Source organism: Geotrypetes seraphini, chromosome 3 (assembly GCF_902459505.1).
Source record: "Geotrypetes seraphini chromosome 3, aGeoSer1.1, whole genome shotgun sequence".
Taxonomy (NCBI): Eukaryota; Metazoa; Chordata; class Amphibia; order Gymnophiona; family Dermophiidae; genus Geotrypetes; species Geotrypetes seraphini.
Genome location: NC_047086.1, coordinates 314,753,492 through 314,768,895, shown reverse-complemented (window position 1 = coordinate 314,768,895; position 15,404 = coordinate 314,753,492). Strand labels below are relative to the sequence as shown.

General features: G+C 41.2%; 1 protein-coding gene across 5 annotated transcripts in view; it reads left to right on the top strand.

Moving 5' to 3' along the window:
- Positions 1–15,404, top strand: part of PLCB4 (phospholipase C beta 4) — a 714,891-nt gene that overhangs the window by 609,537 nt on the left and 89,950 nt on the right. For all 5 annotated transcript variants that reach the window (XM_033937395.1, XM_033937391.1, XM_033937393.1 and 2 more), the window contains 3 exons: positions 275–363; positions 5,861–6,011; positions 10,777–10,826. In XM_033937395.1, coding sequence (XP_033793286.1) covers positions 275–363; positions 5,861–6,011; positions 10,777–10,826 — 290 coding nt within the window. The remainder of the gene's footprint in view (positions 1–274; positions 364–5,860; positions 6,012–10,776; positions 10,827–15,404) is intronic.

Genomic DNA, 15,404 nt, shown 5'->3' with positions numbered 1-15,404 from the left:
GTTTTAATAAAGACCTTCATGACTGTCCTGGCCTGATTTGCTTTGGTCATTCTCATCCCCCTTTTTTGGTACTTGCGAGACTTCTTTGCGGGAGCGGTTTGGTTCTTTCCAGTTGTGTTTTGGACTTGCCAGGAAAAGTTCAACCATGTTCACTGTGAAGCAGTAAACCAAACATTGAATGTTGGTTTCTATCAAAGCCATGTGCCAATCAATTGCTTTCATTAATCTAGAAGATATTGTGGAGAAAATTAACACCAGTCTAATTCTCTTTCAGATATTGTTGATGCTTTGTCAGATCCAAAGAAATTTCTGTCTGTGATGGAAAAAAGAGCAGATCAGATGAGAGCTATGGGTATTGAAACTGTATGTAAATATGAATTATTTATACTTTGGTGCTAACCGTACCAATACGTATATTGAATTTGCTTTTCATTTCTGGAGATTTTTGTATCATCATTATTATTTCAAGTCTAGCAAGTTCTATCAAAGTAGACCCACTCTACTCCCAATAATCAATTATGAATTGTTAAATAAAAACAAAGCACAAATGACACTGTAGATTGGAAAAAGAAGAAATGAGGGTATATAGCAATCCAGGGGGACATATCTAGGCACTTTGCAAAGACACAGCAGTCATTCCACAGCTGTAGATTTTGATATCTCACTTGATTTCATGAATACTAAAATTTCTCCTCAAATATAGCATAAAAATGTTCAGAAAAAACAGTAGTGCCCCCTGTACTTATAGAATCGATAGCAGAAAACATGAAATTACTGGAAACATTTGGGTCAGTTTTCAAATGGGAAGTCCAGTGACATCTGCTGATTTGCCCCAAGATTAGGCACATTTTAAGCAGTGCTATACATATAGGGGTCAAGTCTATAAAGATGCAGTGTGTTAAGCACTAAGGCCCGGATTATATAAATGGTGCCGTTGTCATCGACCGCCTAAGAAACAGCCGCTGATCGCATGTCCAATCACACAACAGCATAATCTATTATAATTAATTAGGAGATTCAAAAAAATCAACAAACACATCTCACATCTACCCCACAAAGCGCATATCAGCAAAAAGAAAAAGGGTAGTGTCTTAACACTTCACTTCTTAAAAATAAGTCAAGCATTCCTGTTGTTCTCACATAGACCTCTTGATTCTTTATGTTATATACCAAAATGGTTCCAAATAAAACAGTATTCAAAAACTTCTCAGTATCCCATGGACTGGGTGCGTTTTTAATACATACTCACTCTAATTTCTTTTAAAACCTACATCTAACCTTGGAGAGGAACATCAGAAAGTCAACATGGAAAAGGGATCATGGGGCCTCTTATAGCGCACAGCTATTTCAGAACCCACTTCACCAATCCCAATTCTACAATCATTTGTTCCTCCCTCAACCTCCCTATTTCTAAATTTTGTTCACTATACACCCTTTTTTTTAAGCTAGTTAAATATGAGATAGTCCATAAAGCATAATACACTAATAACGTGTGGAACTGCACTTACCTAACCAACAGGATTCCAGTGCTGTCTGTATTTTCACTCCCAACGCCAGGGCACAGCTAGCACACTGTCCCCTTAGGCATTTTGGTACTTAAACCTTCATCGGGGGATTCCTCAGTACACACGTTTGTCGGCGTCACGCTCAGAGAAAACTTCCTGCTCACTGCCGCTGGCCTGTCAATGGCACCATTTTATAGAATTGTGGGTTTGTGAAAGATAGGTGCCAGAAATGTAGGCCAGGGTTTTCAAGGCCTTACATTTCCGGAGCCTATCTTTCACGTGTATCATGGCTATGGAGGTGCTTTATGACACCTAACGCCACTTCCAGCATTAGCCATGTCTATAGTGGCATTAGGTGTCGTAAAGCGCCTCCTTAATCATGATGCAGGCACCTACATTTTTTTAAAACACTTTTAATTATTTTTAAACAGCGTTTTCCACTTAAGTTAGGCGCTTAACTTAAGGTGCTATTTATAAAATATGGGCCTAATGCTATAAAAACATCTGGGAACTCAGATTCCACTATAGGATACTGGCCTAAGTCAGCATTTAAGTGCCAAAATTTAGGTACATCCACTTAGACCAGTGGTTTCCAATGTGCAACCCCAGGGCCACATGTGCCCCCCCCACCCCCAAAGTCCTCCATTGCGGCCCTCAAACAGTTTGCTGAAATGCACTTCAAATCCTATAAATGTTGCTACTATTTGGGTTTCTGCCAGGTGGACTGGACTAGATGACCATTAGTCTGACCCAGTATGGCTGTTCATATAAATGCGTTAATTTCAATCTTTTCAACTTGATATAGTAACTGCAAAAACAATCTATTAAGTGTGTTACTCAGGTGTCTCATTTATGGAATTTGCTACTATAGACAATCCAAAATAGTGAGTTTTTAAACTCTATCCTTGAAGTATTATAGAATCAAGTTTAATATTAATTTTTAATAAGGCTCTACATCAATTAAAATTTTTAATATTACATGATTAATTGCACGATCCAAATGTAAAAGAGTTTAAATAAATATAGCAGGTACAGCCCTATGAAAAATAAAATCTGGTTATTTTTATAATCATCTCCATGAGCACATATCTTCCCATTTCTCTTCTTTCCTCTTCCCTCCCCTCCACAGGTACAATTTCTTCCCTCTCCCTGAATACCACCTCTTCCCATCTCTCTCCCCTTCCCTCCATGGATACTATCTCATCCCTTCTCTTCTGTCCCCTCCCCCCACCTCCATGGGAACCTATTCTCTGCCTCTCTTCCACCTTAGGATAACATTCCAGAGAACAACCCCCCCATCTTTCTCTCTCTTATTCTCCTACCCCCCATTCCACTAGCCATCCACATCTTTCTCTCCAGGCACCTATTCATACCTCACTCACTCTGGCAGCTACTTCTCCTTGCCCCTCATGATCCTTGGAACTTGCCTTGACCATGTGGGAGTATGTGGTGCAGTGGTTAGACATACAGCCTCAGCACCCTGAGGTTGAGGGTTCAAATTCCTTGCTGCTCCTTGTGACCCTGGGCAAGTCGCTTAATCCCCCCATTGCCCCAGGTACACTAGATAGAGTTTGAGCCCACCGGAACAGATAGGGAAATATGATTAAGTACCTGAATATAAAACCACTTAGGATATAAGTGGTATATAAATAAATTAATTAACTAAGCATGGAATGTACTAGATTTATACAAAAAGTTACCAGATTTCAAGAAGTATAAACTCGGACATGTGGCCCTGCTCCCAGCAACGCCCTGTACCCCCTCAGCCCCACCCCCACACAAACCTCCTCTTAAGCTCATGGCTGTGTCTGAGCATGTGCGGATGCAATGATGTCACACGTCATCGCGTCATGTCCGCACATGCTCGGAGGCCCTCTCAGATACAGCCCCGAGCCAAAAACCCAGACACCCAGCTTACGGTTAGAAAGACACCCGGACACCCAGACAGTCCTCTTAAAAGAGGACATGTCCATGTAAATCCGGATGGCTGGTAGCCCTATTTATACATGCACCTGTGCAGACAGAAAACGCAGACGGCGCTTCATCTAATCTAATCTTCCGTTTGTGAGTCGCACATCTCATACAGGCTCAAGGCGGCAGATCAAAGAGGAAGAGGAAGTTGTAGGGGAAGGGGGCATGGAGCAGCAAGAGGAGGGACATAGATGCCATTTGGAAATTGACCTCATTGTTAGACTTGATTGAACTTGATCAGGCATGATTAAATGTAATTCAGAGATTGTGCTTGAGGCACTAAAGCGTTTTCCCATTTTGTTCTTGAAGGAGGGAAATGCATTGGACCCAATATTCAAAAAACCATGAGTTCCTATGCCAGGTTCCTATATTTGTCTCCTATTTTTAGCACGCATAGACAAAGTCTAAGTTGTCAGCTAAAAAGTAATGTAAATTTAGGGGCCTTTAAGTTATAGGAGTCAATGTTCAAAGTGCCTAATTAAATTGCTCTGCTTGGCCCAAATGCTAATACAAGTATTGAGCAACACATAACTGGAGAGTGCCACTCTATATTAGCTCTGAAAGCCACAGCACTTTTCAGTTAGAGGTAAGGTATTCTGGGAATGGAGTCAGGATAGATCCCAAAATGACCTTGGCACCACCAATCAATGCCAATGTCTGACCAGCTAAGCAGGCAAGTCAAACTGCACATACTTAGCTAGTGCTGTCCTGACCATACCTAGCTAGTTATCCAGATATCAGCACTGAATATCAGCCAGACATGGATAAGTTGTGGTGGCCTGCAAAAACTTGGCTATTTAGCCAGGTTCTATAGTATGCCTGGGAACATGTTGGCAAACAGTCCACTAGTCCCAAAAGGATAGAGAAACTTCATTGTAAAACCAAGATAAAACTGCCCAATATGGCCGTGTTTCACCCAGAAGGGGCTGCCTCAGGGACACACACTTACTATTAAGATAAAGAAAGATAAATCAATAATAGAACATAAATTATAAAATTATTTTAAAACCCAACCATAAAATCATAGCAAATAAACAAATAGGAAAGATATCTAATAAATTCAAGGGTGGTTTGAAAAGTTTGGTAAATTTCCATGAGCTGGTGCCTCAGCCCATTAATCATCGATGCCATCAATGAGTATTTTGCAGAGTTTGACAAAACATATTTTTCTGACGGAACAAAAAAAATGGAAGCTCGCTGGACTAAGGGCTCCTTTTACGAAGCCGCATTAGCAGTTTAGCGCATGCTAAACCGCCGGACGCACTAGCCGCTACCGCCTCCTCTTGAGCAGGCAGTAGTTTTTTGGCTAGCACGGGGGTAGCGCGTGATTAAAAGTCACGCACGCTAAAGCCGCTAACGCGGCTTCGTAAAAGGATCCCTAAGTGTAAAGTCCTCAATGGAGTCTACATTGCTTAACTTGCTTTTTTACCAAACTTTTCAAAACTACCCTCGTAATAGGCAAAACGTAACATACGGATTATCCTGCAATAAAATTGAGAACTCAATGCACATACTACAAGTAAACAACATTAAAAGGTGTGTGGGGACAAGGTAAGATGCATTACATACGGTGGCGTAGCGAAGGGTGAGAGGCGCCCGGGGCAATGGCACCCTTTTCTCTGCCCCCACCCTAGCCGCTCCTTACCCACCCACCTCCTGCCACACACACACGCACCCCTTCCCTTCTCCCGTACCTTTTTAGATTCAAACAATTTTTATTGATGCATACAATATCAAAAACAACATAAGAGTATCACATTATGCATAATACAACAACAATGCATCAAATAATATAAAATAAGAAGCATAAATACCCTCTACCTCCCCACCCAAAACCCTTTTTAATGTTGCTGCATGAGCAACAACCCCCAACCTGCTCACATCAGCGTCGACTCGTCCTCTGCACTTCCTAGACACAAGTCCAGGAAGAGATGTTAGAAGAGCCATTGCTGGCACGAGAAGCAAGTTGGGGTTGCTGATTATGCCACGAACATTAAAAAGGTACAGGGAAAGAGAAGTAGCGTATGAGCATGAGAGTGGGCAGGGCGGGGAGGGGGGACAGGGAGGAAAACAACTGCTGGCACCCACATTGTGGGCACCCAGAGCGGATTGCCTCCCCCCACTTACTTCGCCATTGATTATATACCCTTACTGTGTAAATTATTCACCTCACTTTAAAGCATGACTCCAATGGTTAAAGTAAAGTACATGAGCATACCTATTCCGGCAAACAGTATAATATAAATTTAGTCCAAAATCTATCAAAAAATTATAGACAGGAAAGTATTATTGAAAAAGAATAGGAACCAAAAATGAATGTATTTTTATGAGATCTCATTTTGTTGTCTTGATATTGCTAAGATCAATGTCATCGCTTTTTGCAGAGTGATATTGCTGATGTGCCAAATGATAACTCCAAGAATGATAAGAAAGGAAAATGTAACAATCCCAAAGCAAACGTCACTCCTCAGAGCAGCTCTGAACTCAGACCAGTGGCGACTGCCGCCCAGGGCCCTGGGCCAGATACAAAAAAAGGTAAAATTTAAATAAATGAAAACAAAGAGCACCTCAAAACAAGACAAAATCTTTTTTTTTTCTGACATGAAAAAAATTACTGCTCAAAGAGATATAGGGCTCCTTTTATGAAGCCGCGTTAGCGGCTTTATCGCACTTTTTATCACGCGCTAACCCCCGCACTAGCCGAAAAACTACCGCCTGCTCAAGAGGAGACGGTAGCGGCTACCGTGGCCAGCAGTTTAGCGCACGCTATTACGAGCGTTAAACTGCTAACGCGGCTTTGTAAAAGGAGCCCCTAGTGAGCATTATCTTTAAAGTAATGAGCTGGGAGTCAAAAGAGATGATTTCTAGTCCTATTTCTGGCACAGTTACTTGCTGTGAACTAGGAGAGGTCACTTTATCACCCCTTGCCTGAATCACCCACTGAATCTGTTGGTTCATCAGAACAGAGATAGATTGTTCTGGTTTAGGGTTCCATTTTAATTCTAGATAAATAGTCATTAATGCCTTATTTGATTCAGAACAAAACATTAAACCCAATATTCCAAGCAACCTACATGAGCTGAAGTGTCTCCTGGTCATCCAACCACTGATATTCAGTGGCACATAACCATAATAACATAGTAACATAGTTATGTGCCACTGAATATCAGGTGGTGCTTACTAAATATCTGGCTGGCCATAAAAAATGGGCAGGTTAGGGACAGTTCAGGAGGTGGCATTTGGGAAGAGTTGGCTGTTTGTGTGCCGGCAATATTCAGTACCAGGACCAGTATAGTTAACCCAGCCAAGTTAGGACTGTTGAGCTATCCTAACTTAGCCGGTTTAGCTATGCAGGTCCTGGCACTGAATATTAACTGGGACCAGTATGGATTTTTAACACTGTTTTAATACCTCTGAGCCCCCTCCTTCCTTAACCCCACCACCACCACCACGTGGAACATCTCCCATTTTGTGGAAGTTGGTGCTAGGGACAGGCACAGGTAGGGTTCACTCCTGCCCCCATCATCTTATTGGATCAGAGGTAGGCCTGAAGGGTCCTATTGAAAATGGGGGGTTAGACGGACATTCAAAGACAGGTGGGAGGGAATTCTCAAAGTCGCAACCTGGAGGGAGAAGAAAGGAAGGGAAGGCTATTTCAGGGAGCTGAAGGAGACTCAGAGGGTTAAAAAAAAAGTTTTAAAAAGTTATGTGGGTCCTGGCCAATATTCAGCTGGGACCTGCATAACTTTCTTATGCAGACCCTGGCCAAATATCTGCCAGGACCTGTATGGGCTGTGGTGGCTTGCACTTGGCTTGGAACTGAATATCGGGCTAATTTAGCTGCCGATTAAAAAAAATTGCTGACTCCCACCAGTTGTATGTTGTCCAGAATCTATTAGGATGGAATGTACATGAGCCTATTTCCAGTCTTTACATCAAAATTAATTCTAGGGTGAATCAGTAAAATAAAAGCAATTGTTAAATTATGCGATAACCGGAACAAAACTAGCGAAATGCAACATATGTACTTGTACATTGCCTACAGGATAATTCGTACACGCACAGTGCAGCGCTCTGCCTTTAGTTGTATGGCAGCCATGAGGTCAGAACCACAGACGCTTCATTACACGATTCCACCATTGAAGATCAACATGCAGTAGTGCGCTTTCTTTGGGCAGAGGGATTGAAACCTGTGGAAATTCACCATCAGATAGTGACTCGGTATGGACATAGCTCCATGAATCAACGAAAGGTTTATGAGTAGATAAAAAGGATTAAAGCAGGAAGAACAGGTGTAACTGACGAAGGTTGTTCTGGTCACCCATCAACATCGCGCACACAAAAGCACGTTGACAGGGTGGATGCCTTGATTAAAGACCGATGAATAACGGTGTCTCAATTGACTGCAAATTTGGATATCGGCTATGAATCCGCATTTGCCATAATGCATGATGACTTGGGATACAGGAATGTCTGTGCACAATGGGTTCCCAAACAGCTTACGGATCTGCACAAGCAATAGCGTGTGAAGGTTGAGACCTAGTTCCTGAGTCGGGATGAAGAAGGTCACTGGTGACGAGACACGGGTGCATCACTGCGACCAGAGAGCAAAAGAAAAAGCATGATGAAGTAAAGGAAGCAGTGCTCGCCTGGCTTTGGGAACAGCTGAAAAACTTCTTCTCTGCAGGAATGTAGAAGCTACTGTAGTTGAACGATACAACATTTGCGTCATCTTGCATGGGGACTGTGCAGAAAAGTGGATATGTTCAATTGCTGCACAACAAAGAAAAATGGGGAAACCCAATGATCCACAGTGAAAACAATCCACCGATGAAAACAAAAAAACTGTGGATACAGATGTTCTGGAGATAATTTATTAAACACTGATATATAAAACCATGAAAATTCAATTAAAAAGTACAATGATAAAAAATACAGTGCTAAAAATCCAACCAGACCCTACATGGTCCATGTTTCGGCGAACACGCCTTCCTCAGGGGTCCAATGGTTTTCAACCTCACATATAGAGAATTGGACTGAAAACAGTCTATTGTCTTTAAACATGTGAGCAAAGAATACCGCAGACAAGCTAAAGTAGCAAAAAAAATGCTCACATTACTTCTATTAAAGCCATTAGATGTATTTTGCCTTTTCTTTTTGATTTACCCTCGTACAAACCTGCGATACCTGTAACCAACTATGCTACCCCAAGGGAGAAATTAGGAGTGAAAAAATACCTTAGGGTGCAAGTCAGCAGTGGTGAGCTAAGCAAGTCTTTTCATTTGCCTCATTGCTGCAGGAAATAAAGACCTTTAAGGTTGTAGAAATATTTAGACGGATGTTTAAAACCAAAGATGGGCTCTGCCAGGCCCTGAGAGATTTCTGTCAACCCCATCTTTCATCATAAAAGCCCAAGGCTTTGTATATTTCACTGCAATGCAGCCGATATTCAAAGCGTGCGAAGCAGCTGGGAATGGCTGCTGACTGTTTAACTCACCGGCAACTATCCAGGCATTTTCAGTGGCACTTTACCGGTTGTCTTCACTGAAAATAACTGGTTAGCACCAAAGTGCAAGCTGGCTATGTTGGAGGTATTTTGAGGCAGAGTCCAGTTAGCTCCTGATATTAAGAGCTAATTGGCTAGTATTAACCTATAAATAGAACCATATAAATAGTTGTCCTATCTTTATGCACTAATGCATGGCCAGTTAGTTCTGAATATCAAGTTAACCGGGCAGGTGCTAGCCAGCTTTTAAAAAAACCAAACAACCACATAGTGCCAGAAACTGGATGTGGCCCGGCATTGAATGTCTGGATTGAACATCGGCAGAAGACATTAACAACGCTGCCCCCTGCAGGCTGAATATCGTGGTAATGTGTATTTGTGCAAAGATAACACGATTCTAAAAAAAAAAAAAAAAATAGCATTAACTCACAAACATGTTTTCATTTTCTCTCCCACTTGGAGTTTTCATAGATTCAGTCTAGTAAGCAGAATAGCATTATCAATTATGTCTGCTGATCAGGAGTAAGAGTGCAACCAGAAAACAGCCAAATCACATTGAGAAAACATTGCAAAATCCAGTACAAGTGATAGCTTTATAAATATGTTGTTGAGTTTGTAACAGGGTCAGTAATTAGAAGATTTATCCAGCTAACTTCTAAAGCTAGTCAGATAAATCTATTTAAACCCTCCCCATCCCCTGATTAGTTAATTTGTGTGGCACTATCAAATTTCTACTAAATGCCCACCAACCACTCTAAGCCTGTCTACTCCCTCCACTATACACACACACACATATACATACAGTTTCTGTTCACTTCCTGGAGCCACCTACCACAATCTTCCAAGGACAGGAACAATTTTTTGAGTCTTCTAGCAGCCCTCCAAGATTGCTTCCAGCCAGAACCCCTATACACATAAAGAACTTTCCTCGCCTGGAAATATTCCCAAATCCCTATGGGTCAATACTCAAAGCAATTTAAATGGACAGGAGAGGCTAATCTCTAGCAATAGTACAACAAGACTACTGCTAAAAATGGGTGTCTCAACTTATATTTGGATCTACTTAGATTTGAGTGTATACTGTAGTTAAGCATAGATATTCACATATCGTTTTATCTTGAGCACATATAATTTAGGTTAATTCATTTGTGAAACTGATCACAAAATGATAGCACAATAGCCTATAAATTACAAGCTTCATATTTGATTAGTACCATTAACCATTTTTTTTTTTACATTTGACTAACTGAAATACTGTTGCATAGCTACAGCTTGAATTTTAATGAAGAACACCAATTCTGCATAAAAACAGTGTTTAGTAATTGAGCTTATGATGTACATTTAAATGTATGGCATTAAAAAGACAATTTTCAAAGCCAGTTATGTGGATAAATGGACAGCTATGAATCCTACTAAAAATATGCATGAAAGTTTATATGCTTTGTTTTAACCAATCAAAGAAAAGGATTTCCAGATTTGTATTTAGGGTGATCTTGGAAAACAATGCACACAGCTGAGATTTTCAAATCGATGTGTGCTGTTTTAAACAAAATGTCTCCTAAAGAACAAACTGATGCAAAGTCTTTGTACCCGTAGGAACTTTTCTAAGAGAAAGTACTGCTTTTATGAAAATTAGGTACAGCTTGCACCATGCATTTCTCCCCTAGGCAGGCTATTGCCGAACTGATGCTTTGTATCGTGTTATATATATATATTTTCCTGAAATCATTTAGCTTGAGTATTATAATATGTACCAACTTAACTGAATTTCAACAAAAACTATTTGTTTCCTAGCTGTAGAACTTATTCCCCAAGTGAAGATAGAAGATTTAAAGCAAATGAAGGTAAGCTGGATTATTAAATACCCGTGTTTCCCGGAAGATAAGACCTACATCGAAAATAAACCCTAGCATGATTTTCAGGGTAGGTCTTAATATAAGCCCTACCCCCAAAATAAGCCCTAGTTGGGATTCACCGGCAGTGCTTCCCCCCGCCACCGCGCAGCCATCCTTCCCTCCCATCCGAATTGCCGACTGCAAGCAAGCCCTACATACTGGTACCTCCCTCCAAATCAGCGTCAGGCCGGCAGTGCTCTAAACAGGCTGCTACAGCCTTGTCTGCCAGTGAATTCTCTCTGCCGCGTTACTGATGACATCATCAGAGGGAATTCACTGGCAGACAAGGCCGAAGCAGCCTGTTTAGAGTGCTGCCGGCCCGACGCTGATTTGGGGTAGGTGCCAGTATGTAGGGCTCGCTCGCGGTCAGCGGGGTTCGGATGGGAGGAAGGGAATGATGGAGGGTCAGCGGGGATTCAGCTGTGTGGTGGGGCGGGCGGGGGTGGTGGGTTCTGCTGCATGAGGGATGGGAGGGAGGGAGGGAAGGATAGAAACTATGGGAGAGAGGGGAGGAAATATGCTACACATGTGTGGGAGAGAAAGGAAAGAGGAAGAATTGGGGTGAAGGAGAGGAAGGGAGAGATGATCATGTACATACCCCAAAAATAAGACCTAGTGTGTTTTTTGGGCCCAAAATTAATATAAGACACTGTCTTATTTTTGGAGAAATACAGTAGCAGCAAACTGTTATTCAGCATGCCCTTGAAATGTTTCCATGAAATCATTGTGTAACATTGGCCATGGATATGTAGTGATTTCTGGGGTGTATGGTTCTTTCATGGTAGTTGATGTGAAGCAGGACATGTTCAGTTTCAGCTCTGACTCCTGGCCAACAGTCCAGAGGATTATGTTAGAAGCATTCCCACCCACAATAGCAGCTTTTAAATGTGAAGATTGTCCACACATTCAAATAACAATTTTGGAAAGCCATTGTTTACATATGGTGATCTATGCCATGTTTAGATTACAAGGAGACATGGTTAGAGTGTGGACAGGGAGTAGTTTGAATGGGGGAATAGACATCAATAAAAAAATGTCAATATTTATACTTGATCCAATGCATAAATAAGTGCATATTTAAAGGGGCAGGTGCAAAGGCTGAGAGCAGCCCCCCCCAGTTCCCTCTGGCTTCAGATTCTACTCCCAAACATCCCCTCTCCCAGCATCTGGTCTCCCACCTGACATCCTGTGACATTCAATCCCCTCCAATGGCAGCACCCCCTCCTTCCCAATAGGGTTCCCACCCCCATCCCAGCTCTTACCAGGATTCCAGATAGGAGAAGGTGTGAACCCCAGTTGCTCATGTTCATGCCAAGTCCCAAGATCAAAAATGGCATTCATTACTGGTAGTGGTAATCTTGCAGTTCTACCACTAGAGGTCAGACTGCCAAATAAAGTGGGATCTTTTTGGTGGACTTTCACAAAGGTGCCCGATGTAAGATCTAATGCTTGGAGGGTCTTAGAGGCAGGATCTGGTGCCAGAGGGATTGGGGGTGGGGGGGTGGGAAGCTTGTGCTGCTGGCAGGTGGGGTTAAGAGGGATGTATGCATGCACATCTAGGATAAAGCTGCAAAATGGTTTGAAGGGTGGGACTTCTTGGTCCTCAAGAGCAGTGCAGAGCATTCAGCGTGTCGGCCTGTGCTAAAAACCTCTATCACAGTTTTGTAAAAAAAAAAAAGGGGGGTGGAAGGAGGAGGAGGAGGGTAAAATAAATAAATAAAATTCCTAGTCTGGACTTTTTAATTCCTCTTTCATGTTCTTTCTAAAATTGGCTTATAACTTCTATCTGTAGCTTTCATAAATACGAATGTTTGGACGTGTACTATGTATAGCTTTCATCTTTGGAGATGATACTGACTTTGTTTTATTTAATTCCTAATGTTTTCTATACCTCCTTTCATAAAAATAACATCAAAGTGGCTTACAGGAAAATAACAAAAATTTTATTTAAAAAGTAGAAAGAAAAGAAGCAGTCCACTGCCTCTCCTGACAGAAAAAAACAAAAGAAAACAGCAGCATTTCAGGCTGACAGTTCCTCAATGGACAACAGAACATTCTGCCAGCTTTTGTTGTGGTCCACTGCACTGTTTATTCAAAATATCTCTAGAAGAAGCACTTTCATTCACTCCTTAGGACCATCAAAAGTTGCACTCTCAATGCAGTGTCAATGGGAGTTAATTTCACCACATCTTTTCATTAGTCCATTTTTTCATCCTTTTCACTTTAAACTTATTAACTTCTCAAGCGTGATATATTTAGAAAAGACAAAAAAACACTTATCTGCATTCGTATCGGGGGAGGGGGGTTGGTTCTGCCTACATCAGGGGTGTCCAATGTCGGTCCTCGAGGGCCGCAGTCCAGTCGGATTTTCAGGATTTCCCCAATGAATATACATGAAGTCTATTTGCATGCACTGCTTTCATTGTATGCTAATAGATCTCATGCATATTCATTGGGGAAATCCTGAAAACCCGACTGGATTGCGGCCCTCGAGGACCAACATTGGACACCCCTGGCCTACATGAATCCATGTTTCACCAATATAGGCCGTTTGAAGGCAATCTCCCTTCCCCCCTCCCCCCCACCGTGTAATGTTCTTCCTTCCAAATTCGAATGCTTAATTTGTGGGCCATCTTCTGTACATGCAGCTTAGGAAGTCTGAAAGAACATGGTCCACTGCCATAATTTTTTATAACATAATGATCATGCAGGGGCGGTTCTTGCATTGCTTCCAGTTTGAAAAGATCCAACAGTGACAGACTATCAAATTCATAAAGCATCTGTGACAGTTTCTCCCCCCACCCCCCAAACCATCTATTTCCAATTAAATTCATTAGGTTATAATCAGTCATATGCAGAGTCCTTGATTTCCTCTGCTTCTGTGATCGTGAGCAAGACCACAAAATCTACCTCTTCCCACAGAATTGGCTACTCCCTCTGGAATTACCGTGGGAACTCAGGGGACTGGGTACACTGAGCAACTTTCCTTTTAGATTCAAATGAGCCGCATCATGAATGGATCTCAGAAAAAAAAAGCTGTTCTGCTCTGTGTTGCAAAATCAGCTACACATGTGATCATACTGAATATTAACTAGGTATAGTCAGATAACAGTTACAAAATCACATTTTCCAAGAGGTAATGATGCTCTAAAATGAAGTGGTCCTGCTCTCCTCATTAAACTTCACTGGCTTGTAAAACTTCACAAGTTGAGTTGCAAGGTCAACTTTATAACTACATACAGTATGCATGTTGCTCCCATGGTGTTTTATGAGTCATACTCTTCAGTACAGCCTAATGTCATCTCCGAAAAATTCTAGAAAATGAAAAGACTCATTAACATAACATAATTCATTTATAAACTGCAACTACCTTACAGTTCAGTGCGGTTTACAATGCTAGAATACTGCACATTCACAGTGAATTACAATTCAAATATTTTTTTAAAATTCTCAGAAAGATAAGTTTCTATCAATTTCCTGAAAATTAGATAAGTATTAGATCTTAGGATCAAACTACCAAAGTTCTTATCCCATAGAGCCACCTGGTATGCAACAGTTCTGTAGAAGAATCATTTATATAGTCAGCCTTTTACTGAAGTGAAAGCAAATAATCTGGAATCATGGGCAAAGCTTTTGGTCAATGAACTTAAGGTGATCAATGATGTAGGTAGGAACCAAACCACGCAGTGTCTTATAGCAGACACTGCCAAATTTGAATAATATTCCTCCTTCAATTTGCAACCAATGTAAACTCCAATAATAATCCGATACATGTACATAAAAATCATGAGTCTTAACTGCCTATAACTAGGCGGTTTTACAAAAAAACAATCATATAAAATAAACATACAGCACATACGATTATACAAATGACAACAGGTCCTTCATGTCAGCCATATTTTACAGCACTCGACAGCATATCAATACAGAAACATTCAGGGGGGGGAACATTTATTGAAAGCTTCTACAAATAATATAGTTTTCAGAAGTTTCTTAAACATCTGAAAATCTATAAGAGTTCTTTGTGGTCCAGTCAAATAATTCCACAGTGTTACTCCTATGAAAGAGATAGCGGAGGACCTAGTACTGGTTAGATTCTGATACTTCCCTGATAACTAACCATATGTCGTAATGATCAAATTCTTCTGATTCATTTTCCTTGCAGGCTTCAGCTCTTCTCCCTTCAGCTGCTAACATGCCAGCTGATGGAAGAGATCTCATTTTAAATTGCTATGTCAGCACACACAGTGAGCAAGGAGACAGAAGTTGAAACAGAAGAGAATTATTCAGGAGCTGATTTGCAAGGGTACAGAGCATATGTGTAGAATAGACAGATAGGGTATGCTTTGATATTAGCATTTGCATGCTATATTGAACACCTAGCTACAGTTATGTAAAAATATTGATAAAGTGTTCTGACCTGGTGGATCAGGAATTTCCTTGAAAAAATCAATGAACTGCATTCACATAAGTCAGGATTTCATGAAAAGCATAGTTCGGAGTTACTCTACTGTAATTAGTGAAATT